This window comes from Mastigoproctus giganteus, chromosome 12, assembly GCF_048544385.1.
Source record: "Mastigoproctus giganteus isolate SK-2022 chromosome 12, ASM4854438v1, whole genome shotgun sequence".
Taxonomy (NCBI): Eukaryota; Metazoa; Arthropoda; class Arachnida; order Uropygi; family Thelyphonidae; genus Mastigoproctus; species Mastigoproctus giganteus.
The window spans coordinates 109,013,316-109,035,719 of NC_143586.1; the positions used below are offsets into that span (position 1 = coordinate 109,013,316).

Here is a 22,404-nt window from a genome sequence, read left to right on the forward strand (position 1 = left end):
AAAATATTCCAAAATGACCATTTGCAACCGTTATACAACAATTTTGAAAACACGACAATTATGGTTAAAATGTTATCAAAAGGCCTCAGTTTGCTTCAGTTCATCATTTTAAATGGAAAACAAAACGAAAAGTTCACCAGGTACAACTAATATTTAGTTGAACCGCCTCTGGCCCTGATGACAGCAGCACACTGTCAAGGCACTGACAAAATCAATTTCTGAAGATAATCAATTTCTGAATTATGGCTTCCTAAAGTTCATGAAGGGTCTTTGGTTTTTTTCTGGCAACTGCAGATTCCACATGATACCAACAGTTCTCTATAAGATTCAGGTCCGGGCTGTTTCCTGGCCAGCTAAGAGTTGTAATGGAATGTTCTTCCAACCATTATTTCACCTGTAACAAATGTAAACACATTACTGTCGAACCTCTAATGCAGAAATGAAGCTAAAGCAACTACAGAAGTGCCTACTTACACTTTTTGCCCGATCACAAGGAGCAGAGTTGTCCTGAAAGATGCAGTTACTTGGCAGGTTGAAATGGTCTCTAATGGTTGGCAGAAATTTGCCTTCCAATATAGCCAGGTATCCACTGGCATTTACGGAACCTTTTATAAACTGCAGGTGACCTACTCCGCAAGAAAAAATGCACCCCCATATCATTTGGCTGGTAGGGAATTTCACTGTAGCCTCCATATAGTCTGGATAGTATTCTTCACCATGTCTACAGCGAATTGTTTGTCTCCCATCAGAGCCATGCAGGTTGAATTTCTCCTCATTCGAGAAAATAACTGATTTTCACTGCTTGGGGGTCCATTCGACGTGCTCCTTACACCAAATTAATCGGGCCTTTTTCATTTTTTGTGTGAGGAGGGGCTTCTTCTTAGGACGACGGGCTACAAGTCCATTTTTGAAGAGGCTTCTTCTGACTGTTACTGCACTTGCTACCATTCTCTTTTCAGATGAAGAAGTGTTACGGTTTTTAAGGCATAAGCGCTTTAAAACGTGGTCCTGTTTTGGCATAGAGACTCGTTTGATCCAGTTCCTTATTTCCTAACAGCAGAACCAGTATTCTTGAGTTTGGAAAAAAATCTACTCACTGTCAACTGATTACAAGACACTCTATAAGCAATATGATGAGAAGAACATCCTTCCTCACGATAGCACTCTTTCTTCGTGGTGTCAACTGCACGTAATTCGCCATGCTGACACAAGCAAGGAATGACTGCAACTCTTGCAGAGCATGCTTATATAGCTGAAAGTAACAGCTGATGCAATATATGTTATCACCTGTGTGTCAATCTTATCTGATGCAATATCTAAGAAATATTGCCATATACTTATGTTATTCGAATGACAATTTAAGGGGTGATACACTTTCTTTGAACACCAGTGTACAGATAAATTGTAGCACGTTCTGTGAAAATGTTTTTGGTTGTTCTGCATTATTATCTCTGGTTCCACAGTTGTACAGCAAATCCATTTCTTGGGGTCAGCATTTTAAGTTTCTCCCCCCCCCACACCTAAACAGGCACGTATCTGCCTACTTTGCAGATTATAGCATGTCACAATAACAATAAAACGATTTGAAGTAGTGTAAGGATTGAATCTATCTATGCCTTCAACTACAATAAAATGTTTGGTCTATGTATCTCCCTTGCAGTTTTCCAAAATAGTTACCATTGCCTCATTTGCACCAGCAAATATTCTCACTTCTCCTATTCAAGTGTGTCCTGTCTCTGAAAGAACAGTCTGTTCTATCAACAACTGCAGGCTACCCCATGAGTCTTGCACAATTGTTCCAGGTTTAAGTTAATTGACAAGATGCTCAAGTTATAAATTTACTCTTATCATGGATGGGTAAAATTCCAGATATTCTCACACTAAGAACTATCTCATCACATTTTTTTTTTTTTTTGCAACATTGCATCATAACTATTAAGAAGGACCTCAGTCTGTTTAATATTATTAGTACCTACAGTTACAACAGTATTACCTTTTGTGCTCAAGACTTTGGTTATCAAACCTTATGGTACTGTAGTCTTGGAAGAGCCTATTGCCATTCAGGCAAACTTGAACTTGGCTTCACAGATTGGATATACCCCTCTAAATGAATTGGATATACCCACTCTAGAACACTGTCCCACAAACCTTTTTGGCTACAAATCTCTTTTGATTTCTAGGAATACCAGCAAGTCTCCAAATTAAAATAACATTTTGTTTTATTGTTCTCAATAATTAAACATTGTGACTGACAAAAATATTTCTAGGCTACCTTCAAATTTGCCCGTTCACATTTTGAAGTCTACAATCTGCTCAATATATAATTGCTAACATATCTTGGTTTCTCGAAATGGTGGGGGGGGGGGGGTTGGAGAAGTCTTAACAACTTGTCTCTCAGAATTAGTAAGCTTGTATCTTGTTTGTTATGTAACTCATATCACTCATTTGGACCACAAATGAGCAGAAAGGCCACCCTCTCTTGTCACCCACAAACCTGACTGCAGAAACCCCCCAAGGTTCACGGAAAATAGTTTCAATGGCCTGCTATAGCATAATGGGACCCATGACATAGCAAAAAGAAGCAGCCCCACATGAGAACACCACCACCACCACCACCACCAGAATGGCCAGTACAGAGTGCTCTTCACACAGCATCTTCTGCCCCATATGTTTTCAGTGCTAATAATGTGAACTGATTTGGCTGATAACATAATATACATTTCCGGCTCCATTAACTGCATGTTGACATTCTTGACATCACCGAAAACATTCTGTTCTACTCACAGACAAATTGTTTTGCAAACTGACACAACTGCATATGCCACTATTCTGAGCTCCATGCATGCCACACCAGTTTCTGCCATTTGATGTTGAAGGTTTCAGCAACTGTCTGAAATGATGCCTTCTGATTTTTTTTATACATAGTTGGCCAGACATCTGCAGTGCCAGTCATGGAGATCTTCTAGTTGAACTTGTTCTTCTCACTATTAGCTGTGTCCCCCCACCTATTAAGATCTCTGATGTTGCCATTCCCCACAGTATAACCTTTAATGATTTCACTAAGGCACAACAGCTTTTCTTATAGACTTGCAAGTCTATACCAAGTTGTCGTTGTTGTTGTTATTTTGGTTTTTAGGAGCATTTTGGCCATAATGCTCCGGGGATATGCAGTGGTCATTCCCTGACCTTTCCGCATCCTCCGTATTTGGTGGTCATGGGCTCGAACCTCGGTCTAATCAAGAAGCGTGTGCTACACACTGCTGCTCCTGCCCACCTGGCTATGGAGGTGCCTCTATACCAAGTGATAACACATCACAGGCTATTTAATTTACATATGATGGGAGGAGCATGGATCTCTACTTGCAGGATTTTCTAATAAATTGGAATGTCAGCATATATTACATTAATATTTTATCTGCAGCTAAATCTGTGGTGGTTATTAAAAAGGACAAAGCTATGGAAATTATTTCAAATCAATATGTGAAAGCCTTAGAGCTGTTATATGCTAATCAAGTTAGGAAGAACAAAACCGAACAAGCTATTTTATGATATAAAATTTCTGAACCTATAGCAGTACATACATGAAATAAGTAAGAAAAAATGCTAACCATGGTAGGCAAAGAAAACTTTTGGATTAAATTCGTCTTTCTGCATATGGTCTTCTTCTACCCAAACCTCTTCCAACTGAGGTTTACTGCCCTGTAGAGAAATAAAACATTGCAAATTAAAATGCTTAGCTGTTATTTTTGTGTTAAAACTAAATAAATGCAGTTGGTAGACAAAATAACATTTTGACAAAATAACAGAAACAATTACCTGCGTACTATGCAAAGCAGGAGGTACAATATGTACATAACCAGTTGATAACACAAGAAAATAACTCTCCAGTACTCTACTTGTGTAAATATAAAAGAAGGCTCTGCTGCAAGTCCAGTATTATGAGGGTACATCTCTGCAAAAGCTGACCTCTGACTTCAAACAGGGTAACTAATGGAGAGTGGGAATGAGTGTCTTTAACAAGATTTCAGAAGTCTGGAATGTATCACAAGCATCTCTCAAACATGATGTTGGCATGGATGAAAGGAAAAGATATGACTGTCAATATATATTCAACAACAACAGGAAGGTCCAATTATTAGTTCAGACAGCAAAGTACATGTGACTAACCAACAGATGGCAAACCAACCAAGTGTGTACAAAATTCAATATGGGCTGTGGGTGATATATTTTCATAAAAATGGTTAGATGGCAGATGCATAAAGTTGGACAGCATGGCCGGGTTGTTGTGCACAACACCCACTAGTGCCCATCTCCATGCCTAGCAGAAAACCATGATATGGTCAGATTACAGACAAAAGAACTATATCTTAAAATATGACTATATCCAATATCTATGAATTCCTAACAGTTCCAAAATGGTGTAGGGCATGTTTACCTGGCCTGGTTGTCCCATCATACCAACAGATGGCTACCTCACTGGCACTACCCTACACAAGCTACACAACCATCCAGAGAAATCATCTGCACTGGCCTGAGAGCTCCTTAAGAAAGAACTGTAACATGTTAAAGAAAACTTATGTGTTAAATAAAATGTATGCATTGTGTTTTCTAGTTAAGGAAATTAATAATGAATTATGTATTAAAGTAAATACAAAATAAAGCATTTATTCTAATTCACTAATCTTTACAGAATATCATTGTTTCCCATATAGATGATATGGCATCACTTCCACTTAAAATAACTTAATTTAGCAATGTTTCCTTACTTATCAGTGATGACACATCTCATTGATTGCTATCAGTATCAGCTGACGTTCCGGTCATTCTCCCCAGTACCATCAGTTTCCAGGGCTTGTTTCCTTTAAAATTGAATCTTCAATCAATCTATGTATTTCGTTTTTAATTTTTATTGGTAACCTGATTATGTCAAGAAATAAGAAAAGAGAGTATTCAATGAAGAATGGGGATTGCAGTTTTATGTTGCTGCAGTAAAAGATAAAATAACGTATTTGTTTGCTCTGTGACCCATATTCGCAACAGTGAAGAAATACAATGCATATCAGCATTATACGACTCATAATGCTGATATGCATTGTATTTCTTCTAGAACTAGAAGGAGAACCTCAAAAGCCTGCACTTAATGAAAATTAAAGATGGAAAGCAGTAGCAAGTTCAAAACTATGTCAGGACAAGGGACCGACATCACTGAAGCGACATATAAAGAAGCTATATACTTGGAAGAAGATTTTGGTTAATTTTTTTTTTTTTTTTAGGAGCATTAGCAACTAAGGCCATATTGCTCTGGGGATATGCGGTGGTCATTCCCTGGCCTTTCTGCATCCTCTGTATTTGGTGGGCATGGGCTCGAACCCCGGTCTAATCAAGAAGCGTGTGCTACGCACTGCTGCTCTTGCCCACCTGGCTACGGAGGCGCCCCTTGGAAGAAGAGGTAAGCCATTTAGCAATGTGGAAATCAAAGAAGAATGCATTGTTGAAGTTGTGGGATGTTTAGATTCAGCTAAGCTTAATAAGTACAAACTACCTCTTTCAAGGAGAACCATAACTGATCGGCAACATGAATTAGTGAGTAATATAACAGAACAGCTTCATGTAATATGCCAAAGCGAAGACATTTATTATTCAATTGCCTTGGTATTACTTGGAATCCACTGACATTACTGACTCAGTGCCGATGTTATTTATTTATTTTTTTTTTGTGTTATAACTGTGGATTTTCATTGTCATGAGGGGTTACTGGCTTTGGGTACCCTTACTGTCAGGACACATGGAATTGATATCTTTGCCATCACTAAAGAAAAATGCTGTGAAGCAAAACTGAATTTATGAAATTTAGTAAGTGTACGCAAAATGGCACATCTTCCATGAGAGGAAAACATGAAGGATCTGTTGTATTACTACAGAAAGAATTGCCAGATTCAGATACTTTGATTTCCTTTCAATTCTTCATTAGCAGAATCTGTGTGCCAAATCTACTGTTTTAAGTGACACATTAAATAAAGTTATAGGTATTGTAAACTACATTTGAGCAAATACATCATGGCATTGCCAATTTTGCAGCATGCTTCAGCTTGATGATGAAACTTTCAAGTGGATCTGCCATATCATTCTAAAGTGCGCTAGTTGTCCAAAGGACAAATACTTGTCAAACTTTTATCTTTGCAAAAACAAATTGCAAGCTTTTTTTGAGAAACTGAATCAGTGTGAATTGTCGAAAGTGGAATTCTGCAGAGATATTGCATTTTTATGTGAAAGAATATTAAAGAAAAATGATCTGAATATTGTTTTGCAAGGTAAAACCAAATCTATATAATGTGGCTTAAAATACAGGCATTTTGGAAAAAGCTGACCTTTTTCAAAACCATGTTTACCCGATCAAAACTTTCAGCTGAACACTTTCCTGAACTGGCAAAAGTAATTAATGAACAGGATACAAACATCATTAATGAAATGCAACATGAAAGAATACACAGCTCTTCTAGACTCCCTGACTGAAGAATACAATGAATGGTTTGCTGATTTTGAAAAACACAATCTCACACTGATTGATGTCTCCAAACCACCTGATGACTTACATATGGAATTAACTGAGCTCATAGAAGAATTTGACACAAAGAATGATCCTCTTCAAATATGCAAAAATGCTGTTGAATACCCACATCTGCACCAACAAGCTCGTTGAATGCCATCTTGTTTTGGCACAACCTGCCGTTGTGAATCAACATTTTCATATAGGGCACAAATTAAAACAAGCTTTTGTTTGTAACTCAAAACCCTCTGTCTTTTGTAACTCAAATATGACTTTATCTGTAGCAGAAACTTGCTTCCAATGCCACATAGTCCCATTTTTTCCTACAGCTGTCTTCCACATGGAACAGTGCTAAAAGCTTTATGAAAGTCATGATCCTGCATTACTTCTTAAACGACTGATTCTATTATCTTCCTTGGAACAGAAAACATTACAGGTTTGTGATTACTCATGGAACTTTTATAATAGGACTGATTCCTCCTCTTTGAACAGGGAAGACAAATGTACATCTCCAATATGTAGAGAGATACCTCTTTTGAATTCAAGGATGCTTGTATAATAATAGCCAAAGGTTTTCTCACCTGTTTTGCTGCTTCTTTAATATAATTACACAGCTGCTAACTTTTGATTTTCAAAAATTTGAAGTTCAGATATTTGTACAGGAGGTGTTGGATCAAAATAGGCATAAAACAGATGTTTTAGGCCAAAGCTTCCCCCCCCCCAAAAAAACTTGGTTTTTTTGGAAAAAAAAAAAACACTTAGTGCAGGGTCCACTCTGCACTAAAATTAAATTTCATGGAAAAATACACATTTTATATTAAAATGCAGCCATAGGATTGTTTACCCAGTAAAGTATGCTTTTAAGCATTAGCTTACATAACATTTTCATGCCTGTGGATTTCTGCTTGGACATTCTACACACAAAGTGATTTTTGATTGCTTCAAGAAAGATATTGTTGTAGACTGAGCATCTTTAGGAATGCTGAATAAAAGTTCTAGACAACAGTCTAGAACTTTTATTCATAAAAATGGCACTGTTGTCTAGACTTTGTTTCAGCAGAAAGTAAATTTTCTGAGCTCAGTTTTTTTTTTTTTTCTTTCTAACCTGGCTGAATATTCTCTCTCCCTCAGCATGACCAGGCAGAACTATTAAAAGCCAAGTATGACGTGGGATAATTTGTTATATTTCAAGCATCCTCGTGAACTCGCGAAATATTTATTATATTTCAAGCATCCTCATGATCAGTTCCCCAACTATCGACCAGTGTACATCAATCCTTTCTTTCTTCTTTTGCTGTGTCGTACTGCACTCTAGGGGAGTGGAAACTTAAAAAGACTTGGGGTTAACTGTGCAGTCAGATATGAAGTTCTCTGAGCAATGCTGACAGGCTGCCACCACAGCTCATGGGGTTTTGTTGATGACATACAGGAATTTTGCTAGCACGGATAAGGAGGTGATTATCCCATTGTATAAGGCAATGGTCAGGCAACATCTTAAGTATTGTATACAGGTATGGAGGCCTCATTTTAGGAAGGATGTGGAGTTGCAGGTAAAGAGCAAAGAGATTGGTGAAGAGAACAAAGAGATACTGTTACAAGGAAGGCTTCGGCTCTGCAAATTGCAGCATCTAAAGAGTAAGCACCCGTGAAGTGATCTGATTAAAGTGTTTTGAATGGTTTTTGAATTGACTGACTGGGTCAATGATGTTGGGATTCTTCCTCTTGCTCAGACCACACATATCAGGGGACATAAATTCAAATTGAGAAGGGTGTTTGCAGAATAGATGTATGGAAGTTTGCCTTTAGCCAGTGGGTGCTTGATTGTCGGACAAACTTCCATCTGTTGCTATGGCAGTTGATAGCTTGAATAAATTCAAGGAAGAACTAGACAATAGTCATTGAGGGAATAACTCAATAGTTATTGAGGGAATGAATAGGTGAAATGGGAGGTGGAGAGTTCCCCCCCCCCCCCCGATGCTGTACAAGCTTGCTTTCTTGCTTCAATTGCCACTGCTGATGCTAGTAGGTGTCTGGTAGATTCTCACTTTCATGCTGACAGAACTGATGCTGCAAACATCTACTGCTAAATGATGAGCTACTAATTGATGAAATTTTCGCCCTCAGCATTTATAATAATATAATTTTTCAATGGGAGCTTCTGTACCATGAATCACGTGCAACGATAAAGGGCTCCCCTCTCTGAGCAAAAGAACAGAATCTTAGACTTGTTTTAGACTGCCATGACTTTGGCAACAGAAATGCCTATGAGTAATTTGAATCATCCGTCTAGTTCAGTCTGCTATGGGAATCACAGTACACAGCTTTCTTTTAAACCACCTTGTCAAAGGTTGCCACTGTTCTACCAGTCCAGTTACACATTTAACCAAAGACAGAATGTGTACATACAGCCTTTGCACCAAATTCTCAACCTCCTCTTTTAGTACTCTTGCCCATCCAATTTTCAGACCTGTCATAACAGGTGCATTATCAACATTCAGAGTCAGACAAAAATTTGAAGTAATCCCATGTGTTTTTAGGTAATTCATATGTGAAATGTCATATATCCTGTAGTCACAACCGAATACTGGCACTGAGAGCAAGCTACTTTTTGATTTAAAGTTTTTTTTTTTTTTTTTTCAACAAAAGATCACCACAATGTGATGCAGTTTGGAATCACTTTGATTACTGCTATCTGTAGCAATCATTGAAAATGGCCCATTTTTCAGATTCATCAGTGCTTCTGCTATTGGGAAATATATTTCTGAACAATGCACCATCATCAGAAGTCTTCCTCTGAGTCGAAGAGGCACACTGTTCAAAAATTACTGATTATGATAAAAGATGTATATAAACATTCCGCAAGTAGATTGTCATCATGAAATGCAAAATGTTATTTGTTTGCTGCATCATAACTAAATATACATTGCTCGACAAAATTAACAGAACAAAATGTTCTTTGTGAATATTTTATTGTGAACAGTGTCACCAAAGGTTAAAAAAAAAAAAAAAAAAAAATTTATATAATAGGCATCCTGGCATGTCAATTCCAAGTATCCAATAGAAATCAATCTACCACCTCACAGAGCCTCACATTATGCAAATTATTCAGGCCTATAAAAACACAGGTTGCAACTACATCGCTTCATTCCTGTTTATTGGCTTGCTCAGTGGGATAGCCACATCTCCAGTAACTCAAGATGGCAAGTCATCATTGTTTAGATGATTCTTTCAGATGGTGAGCCATTGGATGACTTGAAGTCAGGCAGTCGCAGGCGGCATGTTGCCTTAATGTGTCATGCAGTGTCACTTCAGCATTATGGAAGCAGTTTCAGGAGTCATGAACCAAGAAGAGTTCCTCTGAGGGCTACGTCAACCAGCACAGACCACTATCTGGCTCTAGCAGCAAGATGAACTCTACAATGTCCTGTCATCAACTGCCACTTGAGGGTGGTGCAGCCACAGGGGAAAACATTTCCAACGAAGTGTGTTAAGAAGGCTCAATTCAAGTGAACTCTACGCAAGGAAGCTAGTGGTTTGTATCCCATTAACTCCAAAACCACCGCAGAGCTTGTCAACAGTGGTGGCATGAACATGCAACTTTGAGTCCTGACAAATGGGTTAAAGTTCTGTTCTCTGGTGAGTTCTGTTTTAGCCTACAAACAGATTCTAGATGTTATTTCATCTGGAGACAATGATAAATGCAGTACCATCCCACCAACATCAGAAAAAGGGGGAAATGTGTCCACACTTAGGGAAGCATTTTCCTCGTGTGGGATGGAATAATGATCAACTGCTGTTATGTTACCCTATCATGAGATTGGTTCCATAACTGTGCTGAGGTACTGAGAACAGATCCTCAAACCTATTTGTGTGACTTTTTAGGAGTGCACTTCGCCCAGATTTTCTTTTCATGCATAGACAGTGCCTCTGCACATAGAGCTCAAATGGTGGAGGAATACCTGAAAGCTGAAGATATCCAACTATCGCCAGCAGGATCATCAGATGTAAATCCGATCAAAAATTTGTGGGATGCCCTTTGGTGTTTCATTGCACAGCTAACTCCTCGGTCGCTTGGTGAGCTATGGTCTGCGCTAGTGGAAGAATGGGATTTGTTGCCACAGAAGCTTATAGACACCTTATGCAATGTTCACTGCTCAATATAAGGTGTGTTTAGCATAGGAGGGGGTCATATGCCGTAATGATATCATGTGACCATATTTTTGAGCATCTTGTATTGACTTCTGTAATGTGACCTTTTTTGGTAACACCCCTATAACTGTCCCCTATACCTGTCTGAAGTTCCTCACTGTCTCCTCATTTCATTATAATTCTATGGTACACCGGCATACCAAATTTTGTCCCGGATCATCGCAAACCTCACGAGTTACACCACATTTTTCTATATGTTCTGTTAATTAACCCATAGACTGGAAATGTGCAAATGTGACCCCAATTCACAAAGGAGGATCAAAGGCTGACACAAGTAATTATAGACCTGTGAGCTTGACTTCTGTTCCAGGAAAATTAATGGAGGCACTGGTTAAGGACGCACTGCAGGATCATTTAGACAAGACTTCAGTTATAGCTCAGACACAGCATGGTTTTGTTAAGGGGAAGTCTTGCCTGACCAACTTGATTGGATACTATGATGCAGTCACAAAAGAACTGGATGCAGGGAATAACTTTGATATTATATACTTGGATCTTAGAAAGGCTTTTGATACTGTTGCACATGGAAGACTGCTACACAAATTGGAGCAGTGTGACATTGGAGGCAAATTGCTGCTATGGATAAAGGGGTGGTTGAGGGGGAGAAGACAGAGAGTGGTAATCAATGGACACTGCTCATCGTGGACTGATGTTATTAGTGGAGTCCCTCAGGGCTCAGTGTTGGGTCCATTATTGTTTTCTGTATTTATAAATGATATTGATGATGGTATATCGGGATTAATGTCCAAGTTTGCAGACGATACAAAGGTTGGCAGGGTTGTCAAGGACACTACTGACACCATGCTTCTGCAACAGGATCTGGAAAGGTTGAGCAGATGGGCTGAGAGGTGGCAAATGAAGTTTAACATTGACAAATGTAAAGTACTACACATGGGAAACAGCAACCCCAGAGCAACGTATCAACTCTATGGTACAACACTGACAGTGGTAGAGAATGAAAGGGACTTGGGGGTGATTGTGCAGGCAGATATGAAGTTCTCTGAGCAGTGCAGACGGGCTGCAAGAGTAGCTCATGGAGTATTGTCAATGATATACAGGAATTTTTCCAGCAGGGATAAGGAGGTGATTATTCCATTGTATAAGGCGATGGTCAGGCCACACCTAGAGTACTGTATACAGGTCTGGAGGCCTCATTTCAAGAAGGATGTAGAGCTGCTGGAACGAGTACAGAGAAGGGCAACAAGATTAGTGAACGGAACAAAGGGGTGCTCTTACGAAGAAAGGCTTAAGTTTTGCAAATTACAGTGTCTGGAGACTAGGCACCAGCGAGGTGATCTGATAGAGGTGTATAAAGCCTTGAATGGTTTAAGCATGCTCAATGCTGATGGGATTCTTCCTCTAGCTCAGAATAATCACCTGAGAGGGCATAAATTCAAATTGAGGAAAGACAGATGTAGGATAGACGTGTGGAAATTTGCCTTTAGCCAGCGGGTGGTTGGTTGGTGGAACAGACTTCCATCCCTTGTGGTGGAGGTTGATAGCCTAAATAAGTTTAAGGCTCAGCTGGACAGGTATTTTGAACGAACAGAGGGGTGAAGTGGAAGTGGTTTTTTTTTTTGTTTTTTTTTTGGCTGATGCTGCATAAGCTTGCTTTCTTGCATCAAATGCCTCTACTAATGCTAATGCTAATTCTGTCGGGCAGTGTAGTACACAGGGCAGCATAATTACTTTTCATATTGTGCATTTTATTTCTTTAATATCTATTAATAAACTTTGTACTACGTAAGTACTATAGTGTATAGTGTTAACTGTAATGCAGCTCCATGGGTTCCCCTCCAACTCCACGTCAAGCAATGTGATGAAAAAAACTCTGTAAAGGCCAAATTTATGTAGGTTAACGAGTGTTCGTGCAGTGTTAGTGTGTTGCTCATCTAGCCTCAACCTAAGGCCGATGTTTCCATACAAAAATTTCTACATTCTAAATCTTCTAGTTTACTGCCCAGCACCACAAAGAGGTGGGCCAGGCAGTAGGCAGTGTAAAGCACTGGTGTGAGAACACTGTGGCAGCCTAGGCTACGGACAATAAGAGCCCAGTTAAAAAAAAAAAAAAAAAAGTGAAAGTTAAAAGTTGGTAGTGGGGAGATAGGAAGTGGGTAAAGCAGTAGAAGGATAGAGGGAGACAGTAGTGAAGGTGCCTACCTGAGTGAAAATGGGGATGGAAGGTCCCCCAAGGGCAGGATACCTATTCTGCTCTTGGGGTGGGATATGATAGTTGGCAGTGGGACAACCCATCAGGTGAAGGGGATGAGGGTTCCACCCAATTTGGGGGGAAGGGGGTGGGGGAGTGAGAGATCAACCAACCCAGGTGGTAGGAATGAAAGAACATATGGCAAGGGCAGACCACACCAGTCAGTGTAAGCATCCCAACACCATGCTGGCTAAATAGCCACAGCATGGAGCCTGATTCGATGGGCAGGGGGTCCTAGGTCATCCACCCATCCTGCTATCCAGGGTTTTGAAAGTACTATGAAATTACTGCACATAATAGAGAAAAATGTCATTTTTCTCTATTATGGCACAACTGATGGCCAATTCATTAATAAGCAGAAATTCACAAAATAATAAAAAAAATTAATGTAGTTTTATTATTATTATTTTTAAAATAAAAAAGACAGAAAAACTGACTAATATTTAGACTGACTTTTTTTTCTCAAAAAGGAGAAACCAATTGTCATCTACCTTACATTACATTTTTTTTTTTTACATTTTTTATTAACATGCAGCCCCTATATACCATTAAAAAAATACTCCACGAGGAGGATTCCAAGTTGGATGAATAATGAAGTTACCAGTTTACTTTAGCAGAAAAAGACAGCATGAAAAGGTTACAGAGCAATAAAAAATACAGAAGCGTATAACAGGAACAAATTGATCCGTAATAGTGCCACAGAAAAGGTTAGGCTGGCAAAGAGGTGGGGAGGGATAAGGAATTCTTCACATATATAAATGCAAAGAAGGAAGAACAAACCAGATTGGACTCTTATGCAATGGACCTGTAGATATCCCAGCTGAAGTTGCAGATGAACTCAACAGTTACTTTGCATTGATATTTACAGAAGAAAAACACTATGTCAATGAGAAATTCTGGGAGTGAAATTGAAAAAAAATGTAATTAATGATGTTGAAATTTCAAATGTTTATTTAATAAAAAAAACTTTTGAGCTTACTAGCCAGTAAGGCTCCTAGGGTTGATGGCATATACCCTATAATCTTAAGGGAGGCAGCAAGTGAGTGCATTGAACCATTGAAGCTAATTATGCATGCATCACTGGACTCGGGAGTGATTCCATTGGATTGAAAAAGTGCCACTGTATCTCCAATATATAAGGGCGGTTCTAAGAGTGAAGTGTGAAATTACCAACCGGTTAGTCTAACTTCAGTAGCAGGGAAAATCATGGAGACAATGATCAAAGTTGGAATTCAGGATCATTTAGATAGAAATGGAATTTTGAAGGATACTCAGCATGGTTTTATAAAGGGAAAATCATGTTTAACTAATCTGGCTAGCTAATTTGACAGGGTCACTCAAGATTCTGTTTTAAGGAATAATTTCAACGTTGTTTATTTGGATTTCAGCAAAGCATTTGATTCAGTCCCACATGAGCAGTTAGTCTATAAGCTGGAACAGGTTGGAATCACAGGGAAAATCCTTAGATGGATAGCTGGATGGCTTCAGGGCAGGAGGCAGATGGTTGTGATAAATGGCTATTCCTCAGCTTGGGTTGATGTAAGAAGTGGGGTTCCCCAAGGATCAGTATTAGGACCACCGTTGTTTTTGATTTTCATAAATGGCATCGATGAAGGGATAGAGAGCGTGATGGCTAAATTTGCAGATGATGTGATGTAAAGATTGGTAGAGTAGTTAATGACTGCCACCAAGCAGAGCTTCTTCAGAATGACCTAGATAGACTTCAGGGATGGTCAAAAAAAGGCAACTACACTTTAATCCAGCAAAGTGTAAGGTGTTACACTTGGGTAAACAGTAACCCCAAAATAACTTATACAATTAGGGGATTTGAACTAAAGCTGGTAGTGGAGGAAAGGGACTTGGGTGTTACGATACAGTCAGACTTAAGTTCTCTGAACATAGTAGACAGGTTGCAAGGAAGGCCCATGGTGTCCTATCGATGATGTATCGAACAATTGCTAGTAAAGATAAGGACATCATAATACCATTGTATGAGGCTATTGTTAAACCACACTTGGAATACTGTGTTCAGGTATGGAGACTGCACCCAAAGAAAGATACTGTGCTTCTCCAAAGGGTCCAGAGATGGGTAACTCACCTGGTGAGATTCTGCAAAAGGGCACCCATATGAGGAAAGACTTTGAATATGGCGGTCACAGAGCTTGGAAACTAGACACCTTAGAGGGGACTTGATCGAAGTGTTTAAGGCTCTGAGATGCATAAGCAAAATGAATGAGGACGAAATTTTCACGGTTATAAATGATTCTAGAACAAGGGGCCATATTTTCAAGTAATGGGGGGGGAGATGTTTAGAATGGATTGCAGGAAGTTTTATTTTAGCCAGCGAGTTATAAATTACTGGAATAAGTTGCCTACATGGGTGGTAGAAGCTGACAGTTTGGGGAAATTCAAAGGTCAGTTGGATAATTACCTATGGGAGGAGGGAAACACTTAGGTTGTCCATTTCCTTTTCTCTTATTTATTAATTATTATTTTCCCCCTTATTATTATTATTATTATTATTATTTTCCCCCTTATTATTATTATTATTATTTTATTCTTATAATTTTATTTTATTATTATCATTATTTATTTGAGGAAAGAATAGTAGACGGCTATAAGCCTTCTACTATTCTTTCCTCAAATTCAAGCAGCACTGGCTTTCTCTGGAACTTTCTTTCTTTGGAAAATTTTAGAAAAGCCTGAAAATCTTGCTCAGTCATAATTAATTGAGCCTCATCGCACTCAGTGAGGTGAACAAGATTAGGACTAAAACAAAAAAATTCTTTTCTGATATCCAAGTACTCATGACAATAATATAAAACATGACTTCAAGTTCGTGACACTGCGACCTTTCCAAAACACCCAGTTGATTCAGCTTTGCTAGAAATGAGCCATGACCGGTTAATAGAAACAGTTTATAGATTAGACATAAATCATTTTTCTGGGGGAACATCAACAACAGAGGGAAAGAACTTACGAGTTATTTCACCTTTGAGTTAGCTCATCTATGATTCCAAAGAGTCATTAAGATATCTAAGGTTCGCTTGGCCTCATTCTTAGGATTGTTAGCCAAATCCAACTCAAGATTACGAATAAATAAAAGGAGTTCCACACCGAATGCTGAAAATCTGCAAATCAGAAAGAGGTCAATTGGCATTTTCCTTGTGACAATTTGTAGCGCATCTGTGGAGACAGTTCTAAAATTAGAGCCATCTTCAGAAGCAAGAAGCATCATCCTCTGAATGGAATAGTTTTCTTACATATTTTTTAAAATTAACACAGTCCATCCAAGCTGAGATACCATGAGAAACAATAGGAAGGAAAACAGTCATAAAGAAGAGATAGTGCCATACCTCTAATACCCCATCCTAGTAATCCTTGCTATCATAACAAATTTTGCAACCTTTTCAGATAGAAAACTGATATGGGTGTCAAATCTAAGACCTCTGTGAATGAAGACTCCAAGATATTTAATATTCTTGACAGACTTTAAACTTTCACAGCCAATCAGCACATGAGGTTCTCTATGAACAGATAGGTTCCCCTTTAGCAATAATATTTTTGTTTTCGACCTAGATATTGTTACTTTATGGAAGTTACACCAAGGATTGAGATCTTTTATTATTTCATTAGATTGTTGTTCCATTTATAGCCATGAAGAGGCTTCAACTAAGATTACCAAGTCATCATCATATGCAATCATATGAACATGACTACAGGGTGATTCACTACCAGTGTGACAAACTTGCAGGAGGTGTAGGGGGCACAAAGACGAATCAGAATCACATAGCATTGCAGGGTCCGAAATGCCTTCGTCATGCGGTAAAGGACGTTGAACGGGAGGTCGCGTGAACAGCGATACCGCTGGAAGGCAGCATTTGCGAACCGGTTCCCGAGGTAGTAGGATGGACGAGTATTCAAACGTTGAACTGGCCGACATGCACCTCGCGTATGGAGCTGCGGACTGTAATGGGCGCGCCGCTCTGTGCTTGTACCAGGAACGTTTCCCACACAGGCGTGCTCCTCATCATACGATTTTCGCACGTGTGCACAGAAGGTTACGTGAGACTGGTTGTTTCACGAGAGGTACCATGAATCGAGAGCGAACGACAAGGACGCCAGACAATGAGGAGAATGTCCTACGTCTTGCAGAAGGCAAACCGAGTACGAGTACTCGAGCGATAGGCCAACGATTGGGTATTTCCCAATCCACTGTATGGAGGATACTGTCAACAAACCAAATGAGTTCATACCATCTGCAATGCGTCCAATCATTGGAGCCTGCGGATTATCCACTCCGGAGGACTTTTGCTACTTGGTTTCTTCAACAGAAACGGTTTGCAAATGCTGACTTCCAGCGGGATCACTGTTCACGCAACCTCCCGTTCAACGTCCTCTACCGCATGACGAAGGCATTTCGGACCCTGCAATGCTATGTGATTCCGATTCGTCTTTGTGCCCCCTACACCTCCTGCAAGTTTGTCGCACTGGTAGTGAATCACCCTGTATATTCCTTCTGTAACCAATCCCCTCTAATACCAATTTCCACATCAGTGGCCCAAAAACAGATCCCTGCAGACAACCTTGAATAGCAGATTTACTTATTGAATTCCAACTAGACTTAACCATAAAAGATCTTTCCCTAAAATAATCTACTATGACGCTATAAAGCCGATAGGAGCATTTTGTGAGGTGAAGCATCAATAACACTGTCCCAAGAGATATTATCAAAAGCAACTTCAAAATCAACGAAAATGCCAAGAACATATTTAGCATTTGAATCTCTAATCAAATTAACCAAAGATTTTAAAGCATCCTCTGTACCACAACCAGGAGTAAAACCATTTGTTTATTTGAGAGCCCAAAATTTTATTGCATATATTGCAATATTCGCTGTGAAAGCATGCATTCCCAGCGAAGTTCATAGACCTTGCCCAAACTCAGAACAACAATTGGACAATAAGAAGAGGGCTCAGTTTTAGGTTTTTCAAGGGACTTCAAAATGATCTTAAGAAGAGCATCCTTCCAAGGCAAGGGAAAAATTCCTGCAAGGAAGCATTTGTTGAAAAAAGAAGATGTTCAAGAAACAGTATGAAGAAACGCTTAATAAGTTTCCCTTCAATGAGGTCCATACCAGGGGATCTGTTATTATGAATTTTGCTAACAGCTGAATTAATCTTCGACTCAAAAAGGTTCCCTTTGAATATCGCTAATCTAACTGATCTGGAGCATTTTGATAGTACTAATCTAATCGATCAGTACTACCAGAATGCTCGACCTCATCCATATGATGATCCGTTGATTAGGTGACGATCAAGAATAACATTAACACTGCCTAGCCAATCTAGAGTGTCAGAGTCTCCACAATACACACAGAACTTATCACATTTCCAGATGGCCTTAATTTGTGCAAACATAATAACTTATAAACAATACCCCATGGATCCACATTATTTGCATTGTTTGCACTAAGTTTTTTCATGCATTAAATTTCCTATTAAACAGATGTATTTTCTTTTGATCAATTGATTCTCAGTTTTTAACCTAGCAGTAGATTCTTTATTATCCACAAATTTCTGATATTGGAACTTCTTATGCACCCTGTTGACCTCCCTTTAAAGCTCAGAGGACCACCACTGTATCAGAGCACGTTTATTTTGCTTTAATTTCATTGACTCCCTCAAGGCATCAAACAACTTCTGCTGTTATAACTGAGCCAAATCAAATGCATCAATCCTATCCAACTCAGCTAACGACATTTCACCAAAAATTGTCCTAACAAATCTGTCAAACTTACCCCAGTCAGCAAGCTTGATATGCATATCTTCGAAGTTGTAAAGAATGAGGCTCAATAAATCTACTTCTAGCACAGCCTAAGTTGAAAATAGCCACTCTGTGATTGCTGTTAATCCAATCTGATTTATGCCAATTAGATAATAAATTGAAGGCTGTACTATTTGCTAACATTACATCCATGTTAGACTAACCATTAATAGTTCAAAATGTCGGTTCATTACCAGGCTTATTAATGATTTCAAGTTTAGATGAGGATATCAGCTCTTCCAATAACCTGCCTCTGGCATCTGTAAATCTAGAAAGCCATAAGATTTTTATGGCATTTGAATCCAGGCAGATAATCACTTTTCTGCTTTCGATCTGTCTGAATAGCACCTCTTCCAAATAGCTAAGAGAGCAATAAAGATCCACATTGGGCTGATAGTACATAGATATAATAAAAAATTGTCCCCAACTAGCTTCAATGCCAACCCAGACTGCATGCAATGTACATATGGAATCAATTCTGGTCACAACCAGATCAGAGCTGAAAATTAGTATAGCAGCCCTCAGTTTGTCACAGTTCTTTGAGACAATTGTAATAGAGTAGGGATATCTAGTTAGCTGACCCCTATAAACATAGGGTTGCTGAACATAAACAATGTCAATCCTTTCGCATTCACAAATTAATCTACAGATCTTGCAAGCTGCGCATTAAAACCCATTTAGGTCTAAACCTTGAATAGATTCTCTTAGTTAGAATAAAAACTTCACAGGTAAGTATGAATGCAAAACAGGATCATCAATAATTATGCCATTCATATCTAGTGGGTCAGTGTGGTTCATTTTCTTCCTTCTAGTGTTAACTAGAATTGTCTACTACTTTTCTTTGCATTCTTAGCCAGAACACTTTTCTCGCAACCTGCCCTAGCTTGCAACCCCTCCCCCTTAATGACTTGATTGTGGATTATCTTGTACTTGCTGTGGCTTTCTGTGTCCTCTGAATAATTTACAATCATCCTCTGCATTTTAGTTTTCTGTCATTAATCTCATCAGATCATATGACATCCATTTAGCTCTCAGCCTTTAATAATATCTCTTACTTCATATTAAAATCTTCTATGATTCTTATGATTACTTCCCTGAATGCTTCTCGTTTACCATTTGTAGTTGGAAACTTCATCAGTTATTCTACTGTGTAATCACTCAATCTCTGCTGTACTGAACCCTTATTTGCAAAAAATAATAATAACAATAAAGAGCCTGACACAAAATATAAGAAAATTTGAGAATGAAATATTCAGGTAATAGGAAATTTGCAGCCCCCTATAGTTGCCCATTTCCTTTTTAGCTTGGTTTGAGATATTGGCACTTCTAAAAAAGTGCCAACATCTCAAACCTAGGTAAACTGATCTAGGGGTGATTACTCCCCTCCTTGATCATGACTGGGAGAGGAGTGCCACAGTTAAAAGGGGTGTCACATCAACCCTGGCCTGCTATTTTTAAATTCTTAAAGAAAGGAGGAAGAAATCCAGGCAATCAACAGTTGCTTCTTTCTTCAAAAAAGCAACCTCCTCAACCAGTGCCTTCAACAGAAGATCCTCAACCAGGACCTACAAAAACCAACTAAAACTTCGGCATTACACCTAATTAGTTGGTTTTTCACTATCAAAATGTTTTGTAATTTGTTTTTTATTTATTATACAGTCGATTCCGGTTAATTGGGACAGATCACTTCGGCCCAGTTAGGCAAAATTTTAATGAGCTGAAAAACACATTCTAATGGGGGCAAAAAGGTATGAATAAAATAAAGGGAATGTGGTATTTAAAGAAAGCACACTGTATTTAAGTTATATTGGTACAAACATTTATTTAAAAATAACTAAAGCTAAAAGCAAACAAAATGTACGTATGTACATATGTAAAATGAAGATACAGTACAGAATAATGTGTGTCAAGCAAAGGTTACACATTACTTAAGGGTTCTTACTTTGAAAAAAATATGAAGTGTACCCTGACGTGTTCTCTCTTTATGGACTGCAAACGAACAAAGTTGGCACAGGTATCTAATGCTGATAAAGGACTGCATTCATTGCCTTCCTGCATGAAATAACATCTCAATTCAGCAATACATTTCCTGGCATCCTGGTTAGTCACTCGCTTAGGTATATCATCGTCATCATTTTCTTGGTCTTTTGGTGTCTCTGAGTGTTTTGCCGCAATTTGTTTAATAATCGTTTTCTCATAATCTTCATTTTCATCGTGGCATTGAAGGTTATTGTCAATCATTAAAAATTCTTCACAATTTTGGACCTGTTGCAGTTCCAAAGCCATTTCACATTTTCTATACAGCTTATCGCATCTGAATCACAATTAGTCGTAAAACCACATTTAGCAAAACAATTCTGAATTGTTTTGCTGCTTATTCCTCACCAGCGATCAGCAATAAATTGTACAGCTTTTAACATTGAAACTTTTGCACTAACCTCTATTGAATTCGAAGATGATGTCAGCAGATTTTCCTCAATTGCTTCAAGGATGTGACTAACCAGCTTTCCGCGATAATAGGTCTTCAAATTTTTTATAATTCCCACATCCATAGGCTGTATCAGGGATGTGGTGTTAGGGGTAAAAATTCCAGTTCAATATTTTTTAAACCAGCTACATTAAAGTGTGCCGTGCAGTTGTCCAATATCAACAGAATTTTTCTGGACTTCCATTGCAGTTCCACGTCCCAGTTCATTAGCCATTGCGTAAAAATATGTGATCATCCACACCCACACCTTCTTATTTGCATAATACGAAACTGGCAAACTGCTTATTGTAAGCCCCTTGAAACAACGAGGTTTAGCACTTTTACCAATAACCAAAATATTGAGTTTATCATTTCCTGACATGTTATACGATCCATTGCTTTCTTTGAATCAGACAGTGTTGTGTTGATAGCTGAGGGAACCATCCGGCGTAGCACGATAATACAGGCCTGTTTCATCGGCGTTGTAAATGTCATCCCCACTAAATTTTTTAGGCAACTCCGGCAGTTTTCAGATTTACATTGCTCAGCACTCGTAGCATCAGCACTGTCCTTCTCACCATGTGCTTTTTTGTAACTAATGTCATGTCTACACTTCCATCGAGACAACCAACCACCCATCTGTCGCTTTGAAATTTATGTGACCTAGCTTTTTGGCCAACTCTTCTGACTTGGTTTTTAGCATAGGGCTGCTTACACGCACTCCTCGTTTAGATACAGCAGAAAACCGTTGATTCAAAGCATCTTCGACATCTGGATCTTTGCCTTCTCTCTTTCGCTTATGAGATGTTTTCTTTAAATCCACGCACAATGTCCACCTCTCTCTAAGTTTTCCTTGTTGCTGTAGCAGTCATGAAATTGTAGATTTTGGCACCTTTATTATCTCCGCTATCTGACAATGACTGATGTTAGGAGGTTGACTTTATCTTGTCAAGAATAGCGATTTTTTCTGAAAGCAACAAATCTTTACGTGGCATCTTGACAGTGGTCTTAAATGTACTGAAAAAAAGGAGGGGGGAACCAAAATCAGTGCACTGTTTGGTAAGTTTTTAATCTATTATAACCCACAAGATGTATACATATGTACCTAGTGTGATCATAAACAACTGCAAGCAAAATTTCTTCAGA

General features: G+C 38.7%; 1 protein-coding gene across 1 annotated transcript in view; it reads right to left on the bottom strand.

Annotated features, from left to right (window-relative positions):
• LOC150077332 (uncharacterized) overlaps positions 1 to 22,404 on the bottom strand; it is a 308,602-nt gene that overhangs the window by 147,673 nt on the left and 138,525 nt on the right. Inside the window, exon 7 of the mRNA XM_090385859.1 lies at positions 3,609 to 3,699. Coding sequence (XP_090241985.1) covers positions 3,609 to 3,699 — 91 coding nt within the window. The remainder of the gene's footprint in view (positions 1 to 3,608; positions 3,700 to 22,404) is intronic.